At 48.9% G+C, this 8,501-nt stretch overlaps 1 protein-coding gene across 2 annotated transcripts in view; it reads right to left on the bottom strand.

Annotated features, from left to right (window-relative positions):
- Window positions 1-8,501, bottom strand: part of LGR6 (leucine rich repeat containing G protein-coupled receptor 6) — a 199,834-nt gene that overhangs the window by 119,803 nt on the left and 71,530 nt on the right. For both annotated transcript variants that reach the window (XM_014522731.2, XM_006029639.2), the window contains exon 3: window positions 1,680-1,751. In XM_014522731.2, the coding sequence (XP_014378217.2) occupies window positions 1,680-1,751 (72 nt within the window). The remainder of the gene's footprint in view (window positions 1-1,679; window positions 1,752-8,501) is intronic.

Genomic DNA, 8,501 nt, shown 5'->3' with positions numbered 1-8,501 from the left:
ACTCTTTCCTGCCTATGCAGGGGGTCGGACTCGATGATCTATTGAGGTCCCTTCCGACCCTAACATCTATGAATCTATGAATCTACTCCTCCCCATTGCTCCCTGCCCATTGCAGTGGCAGGGTTTTCTGTGGCTGGGCAGCATGGTAGGAGTGGGCAGTGAGAGCTGCAGCAATGGAGAAGGGCTCATGCTGCACATGAGGTGGGGGAGCTGCACTGGTCCCACAGCACAGGAGAGAGTGGCCTCAGGGAGCCCGTGTGGTGTGAGGCCTCCGTGGCATGCAGCTTGTGTGGTGTGCACTCTGGGGGCCTGCGGCCAGCGTGGTAGGTGGCCCCTACCCACTCAGAAGTTGGACAGTCCTGTGCAAGGCAGAGCTGGCTTGTTGTTATTACTGTAGTCTGCAGGGGATGCTGTGCAGGCTTCATCCTTCCTATGTTCTGCATCATTAGCTGGCTGGGAGTGACTCTAACATGAATTGATCAAAAGAGGCTTTCAAAGCCCACAAGTTCCCCAAGTAGAAAGTTCCTCTTGTTGAAATTGGGTGGGTGAGCTGCGGTTTTTCCTCAGTTCCTTTGATTCATTGCCTAATGCAGGCAGTGGATAAAGAAGGAGCTCATTGCTAAGCCTAGAGATTTAGAGCAGGATTCATGCTTTACATCTTCAGAAGGTCTAGTAAACAGCACTGTACTCTCTAATCCCGAGAGCAGGTTTGTACCTGCTTGCTTCATATAAACTGGGCCAACGAGGACAATTTTACATTGCGGTTGAGTTCAAAACATCCCCTCCGGGGTGAAATGTTTATTGCAGGGGAAATGTGAAGAATGTGTATTGAGAGCAAGAAAAAGGAACTAGGTGCTAAGCAGAGGCTGCGGCTGGACTGTCTGGTAGCTGTAGAGAGCAGTGCGAATTCATGCCTGGTAGGACTCCCATGTGTGCTGTGAAAGAAGTCTGCCCGTGAGTTGCTAGTCCTACGACACCGTGAGCAGGGCTGTTCCCAGGCCCCACTACCTTCCTCTTTGGGCAGCAGAATGGCGTGGCTGCAGAGAGAGCCGGTGCAAGGGACAGGAGTCTCTATCTTGTACCCAGCAGGATATTGTCTAAGGCCTATTAGAGAACTCTGTAGGTCTGTTAAGGGGAACCCTGATTCATCCTGATGGGATGAATCAGGATTCATCCTGAATCCTAAATCCTGAATGAATTAGTGTTTGGGAGATGCTGATGCAATGGTAGCTTGGCCTCTATCCAGGCATGTTTTTTGCATTTGACCTCTCACCTTCAGTGGGCTGGAGCAAGTCCTGAATAAACTCCAGGTAAATGCTCCAGCTTTTGGCCTGGCTCTTCAGATGAGTGTCCAAACTCTGAACCTCCAGACATTTGTCTGTCATTCATTTTCAGGCAGCACCTGACCTTGCCAGTGTTATGGGCTTCCCTACGGTACCAAATGAAAATGCTGTTGCCTGTAGTTATAACCAGTGATATGACAGAGCTCTAGTGTGCATCAAAGCTGCTGCAAGATCATCTGGCTTGGTATTTAACCTGCATGGATTTCGAAACTGGTAATATGGTGCCATACTACATTGCAGCTGGCTCTGAATGGGGCAGAGCCCCATGTCTTGTGGACGAAAGATATTGTTGTCTGATGGATAGTAAAAACAGTAGGCTGAGAAAATGTGACTTACAAAATCTTCAAACTGTAGAGGCCAGAAAAGGCTTCCCCTGGGATCCTGAAGAGCTGGTTTCCAGAGAGTCGCCTGCAGTAAAAAGAGGAGGCAAGGTCATGTCAGCATCCTTGAGGAAACTTAACAAGTCTCATCTTATACATCTTGCTACAAATCCTCCCAGGTCTCTGGGAGTAGGCTGTGACTACAATGCCTGAATGTTGAACTTAAGGCTTGTGTCCATGTCATGACCTGTTACTGCCAGCTTATTCAGCTTAACCGGCAGAGACCTATGCTTCCAGCACGGGTGATCCCATGCTCAGTTCCTGGGAGAGAACCCTGTTCTACAATCACTAAAACAGAAGAGAAGAAATTAGCTTTGTGACTGTCCTTGTAAGAGGTCGTGACTCATACTTTCCCCATAAAGATGCTCAGTGATATTGAATACAAATAGAAACCCTACTTTATTGCTCTAAAAGCCGGTAGTGATGACAGTGATGGAGAGGAGGGGCTACTCCTTCTTTTACGCAGACCAGGGGCCACCACATTGTCTCTGGCATGGAAGGGATATTCCTAAATCATTACCTTATCTGGTCTGCCCTTGCTGGGCCACCATTTAGCAACATGTGACCTGTTGTTTTATGTCTTTTGTCTTTTATTTTCTTTTTCTCCATTTAAATATCCTCTTTCCTATCTCCTCCTTCCCTATTCCTTCCTTTCATGGCCCCTCTAGAAGTACACTGCACACCCAGGGGGGCATGGTACCACCAGTTTCAGGAGCACTGCATCAGAGAAGGGAAAGTGAAAACTGCAGTTCTCATTTGTTTCCCCACCCAAGCCCAAAAAGACTTACGGTGATGCTGAAAGGTGGCAAACACAAACCAATGCAAAAGGAATTTTTCTCACACCATGGATTAGACTGTGAATCTCACTGCCACTGGATCTCGCTGGAATCAAAGGCTGAGCAAGTTTCAAGCTGGGTTCAGACACTCACACAGATTCCTAGGTTTTGATTTTTCATGGAAGTCTAAATTCGTACCCCATTTTCTAGCAGTTCTACTTATTCCCCTTCTTGCTACAAATAGTGTCCGAGGCACAGAGATTATGCGAGTTTCCGAAGTTAACAAAGTGAGTCTGCTGCAGAGCCAGGAATTTCATTCAGGTCTAAACTCAACGCCTTGTCACCAGACCTTCTGCTCCCCAGTATGGGGCACATCTCTCCTGCTTGTTTCTTCAGTATCACTTACCAGGACCTGCTGCTTGCACTATAGCAGTGTCACCAACTCTGTATTCACAAATCATGGGTTGCGTCCCAAACCCCTGAGACTGGTTTGAAAAAATGGAGATTTGAAAGAACAATCACTGCTGGAATCTTTTTCTTTGCCTTCCAGTTTCTGAGCTTTTAGGATCACATTCAGATTGTGTTTCCAGGCATCTCCACAATCAGCGAGCCTAGAAATGATTTCTTTTTCCCCCAAATGAAAGCTGAAATTCCTATAGTCACATGACTCAAAGAGCTGGGACTTTAAGAATAACATTTAATCTCATGAGACTCTCAAGCAATGGCAGCATTCCCAGGATTATGCCACCACCAGGCGGTTGGACCTCGAGGCCACTTTAAGGGTTTGATAAATCCTCTAGCAGGCCTAAAAAGTTGGATAGCTATGTTTGCTGCATACAGACTTGTCAGGGGAACTAAAAATTGGCAAGAGAGCCAACTCTTCTTTTAAAAGGCTTAGATATGAGTTGGGCAGGACTTCATAGGTAACAAATAGATCCATTTAAGCAGCTCTTGACTATGTTTCAAAGAGTGTTTTGTAAAGGCCACAGGCAGGTTTTAAGCAAAACATGTAACCGGCCAGTATTGCTCCCTGGGCTGAACTGCAACCCTCTCCCACCCACTTCCCCCTTTGCACCCTGGACCTTCCTTGTCCCAGTCCCACTCTGGAGAAGGCAGGACACCAGAAGTAGCTGGATGTTCACTGCTGCAGGGGGAAGATGCCATCCCTTTTTCTGCTGTTGCTATAAGCTGAACAACTAAAAAAAAAGTCATCGTTTTTAGTGACAAAAAGGGGGCAACATCTCTCTCCTGCAGCAAAGAACTGCCGGCCACTCCTTAGCGGTGAAACACCACTGCTTCTCTACAATCCCTGCTGCTGCTGCTGGAGCTGGAGCAGAAATGATGTAGGGTGTGGGGCAGGAAGGTGAGATACCCCACCATTTTCATTCAGGCACCCTCCCCTCAGCAGTGCCTGGCGCTCGTGCCCTGCTCATCCATCCATCATTACACTACTGATTTAAGGAGATTGTGAGATCACCCACAGGCATCCGCACTTGCTAATAGCCTTGCACACTTGTGTGTGCCAGTACTCACTCACTCATTCTTTCTTTCTCTCTCTCTCCCCTCTCTGGAATCCAGGGAAAATTGCTCCCATAATTAGGCCTCCAACAGCATAAATAGCGCAGGGTCGTTTCTTTAATGTGTGGGAGCAGGTTGCAACCTGCTCTTGGTGGTATGTAAGCCGCCTGGCAGGCTGGGCTATTTGTCACTTGGGGAGTGTGATTTGGTGTAATTGCTTCCTTTGATTGCTGATTTCCACATGGGGAAGAGATGCCTCTAAGATGAGACTACGCAGGGTGGGGCACGGTCCAGAGCTGCTCTAAGCAGAAGTGGCAAGGCTGGTTCTTACATGCTGTTGGGGAGAATGGGATGCGGGGGGAAGAGTATGTGCCCCAGACACAAACCTGTGACCATGGAAGAAACAAGCACTACATATCTTGCAGATCCCCTACAAGCAAACAGATGTGCTGGTGGGTAGGTGTTTGTGTGTGGAGGGATTCAGACAGAATCCAGTTACCAAATGGAGGCAACCAGGCAGCAGAGGGGGCAGAGCAAAGGCTGCTTCAAAGTGGGCAGTGGGGCAGGAGTGGCTGGCCGCACCCGTTGGCTTCCGGAGACTTTGCTGCACCTTTGGAGTCAGACTGTTGTATGTGTGTGCACACATAAGCTGACCGTCCTTGGATGAGCGTGTGCCTCCGTACATGTGCAAAGGCATGTGCTTACAGATGTCCCACTGACCACTGGTGGGAGAAAGCTCAGGGTGGGAGTGCAATCTGGGGGGAGTTGGCTGCACCCCTGCAGCTGTCATCAGCAGGACATCAACACTAGTGTCCTGTTCCATGTCATTAGCCTCTCAGGTCGTTTAGTCCTGCGCACCCGCGACACAATGATCTGTCTGTGCAGATCCACAGGGCCTCAGCATTGCATTCCCACTGTTTATTGTCAATCAGCAACCTTCTCTTTGCTGCATTCCCTTCCCCTGCCCCCTTCCCTTCCAGACACACTTGAAAGCCACCAGCTTGGCAGGCAGATTTCTTCCATTAAATGCATCATTGGAAGCCAAAATACCATGAAGTTCAATCAGACAGAGTCTCTTCCTTTTTCTTTAATTTAGGCGGGACACAATAACGCTTGCAGCGATGCTGACAAGCGCGGCTGATTCAGAACTCTGCTGACACCTCCTACTTCACAAATCTCTTAATCCGCCCCCTCCCTGGGAGAGATTGAGACTGAATTGCTAAATAGCCCACAAGGAAAAGAATGGAGCTGGGGCATTCCCCCTTCCAGGCACGCAGGGAGTGGGCTGCCGCTGCCCTAGGAAGGGCTGCCTCTCGCCGCTCATTCCCACATCACAAGGGGAGAGATAGGCTTTTTCCCACCCCAGCTCCAGATCTCAGACACCTCCAGCTCGGTGGAGAGAATGTGGATCTGGGATTTGGCTCAGGCCTGTCTTCCCTGCCCATCCTGCTTCTGCGCTCTCCCCTTTGTCAGTCAAGGGTGACTCTACTGAAGACAACGGGAGTTTACAGCATTGAAATCATTGCCAGGAGGAAGGACAGAGCTCTGTCTCAACAGAGGTAGATGAGAGAGGTGGGGAAGTGCCAGTGGAGGGTGGCAGTAGCATCTGGGTGGCTGGCTCACTCCCTGAAGCTCTTTGTGATTGTGATAGACTCAAAATCTTTGCCACCCAGTGACTAATGGGAACTTGCCCATTGGCTTTGATCTGCATGGGAATTGCAGTTCCTCCCACAGTCCTGAGACTCACTCTGAGCTGAAACAAAGCACTACACCAGCCCTGTGTGGCATTCCCTTCCCTCCGATGGAAAATTTCCGTTCTTTGGCAATAATTCAAACCCAGAAATATCTCAGTTGGGAAATGCTGCTGTGGCACCTTGTGGGAGCTGCAGTTCAGCTTGCGTCGTGCACCCACCCTTCCTAATCACTTGGTATCCATATTAGCACCACATCTCCTATGATGCACCGGTCTTCCAGGCAGCATTAATTAGCCCTGATGCCTCATTTCATCTGCCTAATCACCATCACAATGCCCTCACCACTCAGGGAGGTAGGGAAATTGCTGTCTCCCAACCCATGACAAGGATTTGTTCACCAATGAAGTCCAGCACTTGCCCAACCCCTGCTACCTCTCTCCCTCTCATGTTGTCTGTTCTGCCTGTCTAATGTATTTCTCATGCAATAACCCTTTCATTGTAGTTTCTTGGCATAGCTTGATCTTTTTCCTCTTACAGATCGATCAGATCTTCTCATGAGCAGGTAGAGGATGTCACTAGCATGCTACTTGGAAAGAAAATCAGGCCCCTTCTATCCCTCCCCTCCCCACAATTTTCACCTATCACAGGTTAGTAGCACCTGCAAATTTCACAGACATGATCTTTCCTCTCTTACCACAGCCATAAAGAAGGACATGCGATAAGTTCATTTCTAACTCTGCTCCCTATGGCCCCTCAGCAGGCCTGTTCCAACTCCTCAATGCATCAGTGACATTCATTGCTCTTGTTCAGGGTCATGCAGCCAGATTTTCCACCTCTGTGAACACACCCATTTAAGTCAATTTGGATTCACTTGCCAAGTAAGATTTAATGAGAAGTAATGGCTTCCCTAACAATCCAATACAGGACGCTAAGTGCATTCCCTCCATCCCCTTCTTTTATAAGCTGTCAAGTTCTCTGATAGGATCAGCTCCTTCAAAATCTGTAGCCATGCTTCTGACTCATGGTCCTGTAATGGGTATCTGTGTGCAATCTCGCATGCAGGCTCACAGCACTGGGCCAGCATGGTCTGCAGGGCGAGGACCACATACAGATTCATTCTGCGGACTGGCTGGGGGTGGTGGGTGGCAATGGTAGCTGCAGGTTGCAGCGGGCACATAGGTTGAGACACAAGTTGCACAGTAAGTCCCACTCGCAACAGTTTCAGCATCCACTCCCGGTGAGACAAACACCCAATGGGCACTTTGCTTGGTGCTAGGGAATCCCAGGGAACCTAGGGACACTTGAGTAGGACAACGCATGCCGGGCTGCGTGCTGTCATCAGCTACCCACTGGCAGAAAAGCGGCAGTGCATTCAGTCGCTTACTAAACCCAGATGGGAAAGGCAATGTGTGTACACGCCAATCCCACCCTTTTTCTGTTCTGGGACAAATACAGGCACAGCTTGTCCCAGGACAAATGCAACATCTATTCATATCCTCAAAGAATGGAAACATCCAGTTGGGATAGACCTTTGTTGAAACGTTCGCTCGGCAGAGCTGGGTAAGAAACATTTTTCCTGTCCTGCAAGAAGAATTGCCATTTCAAAAAATGTCCCTGCCCTGAAGGGAGACAGCAGGGGCACATCTCAAAGATAATCCCAAAATAATTCTGGATTGGGACAATTCAGTCATTTTCTTTCTGTAATTGGGAAGCATTTTGTTTGGGGTTTGAACTTTTTTTTTTTTTTTTTTAACTATAAAGTAACTTAAAATTTAATACCTAGTTAACTTTTAGTTAAATTAGAATAGTCACCTCAAATCAAAACTAAACTTTTTTATTTTGAAAATGTTAAGAGGAGCCATTTCCACAGCTCTGACATTTTTTTTTTCCAAATAGGAAATGTATCAAATCAACCCAGGCCCTCAAAAGTCTTCGTTTCAATAATTTGGCATGTTATGACAAAAGTCTTCTATTAAAAAAACAACTCGTGAGCTGCTCTAGAGGCCTGGTTGTGCCCTCACTAGGATGCTACTGGGGCTGGAGCCCTGCTCACCCACCCCTGGTTATAGTACTATGGCACACGACTCATGTCACAGGGCAGGGCAATGCGTCAAGCTACCCATGCATCCTCCCATTTGTGGACAACACTAAGGGGGTGAATGATCTTTCCCCTCAGATTAATTTGGGCAGCGCAGCCAATGCTCTTAAGGGAACAGGACTACCTGGTAGGCCTGTGTGAAGTGGCTAGTATTCGTTTTGGATTCAGATTCGGCCAATTCAGGGGACAGTGATTTGATTTGAACTATCCTATATGCAAACTGGATGCTTATCTTGCTGGGATCCTATGACCCCAGCTGACTTCCTGCCCTTTGGGCTGGGGGCTGGACTCGATGATCTTCCGAGGTCCCTTCCAGCCCTAATGTCTATGAAATCTATGAATCTATGAAATCCCACGCCCCTTTCCCAGCCCGGCAATAGCCGCGATGCCTGCCCCAGGTCCCGGCACTTGGGGGAAAAATGCCCCGGCTCAGCAGGTTCTGCTGGGCGGGGGGTGATCCCCGCTGCCCCCTGCTGCATGGGGGCCTCTGTATGAGCCCCCGAACGTGATCCCCACTGTCCCACGCCAGGTGGGGGGCTCTGCATGAGCCCCCGAAGCCCCAAGGCTGCACCAGGAGTGGCAAGTCCCGGGGCTTTTCTCAGCTTTTTTTTTTAAAAGGCCAGAGCCCTGGCAGGTGGGACAGCCATGGGGGTGCTGGGGGAGTGGGGGGGCTCAGGAAGAGCCCCCCATCT

This window comes from Alligator sinensis, unplaced genomic scaffold (genome assembly GCF_000455745.1).
Source record: "Alligator sinensis unplaced genomic scaffold, ASM45574v1 scaffold766_1, whole genome shotgun sequence".
Lineage (NCBI taxonomy): Eukaryota > Metazoa > Chordata > Crocodylia > Alligatoridae > Alligator > Alligator sinensis.
This window is presented reverse-complemented; position numbering and strand designations above follow the sequence as displayed.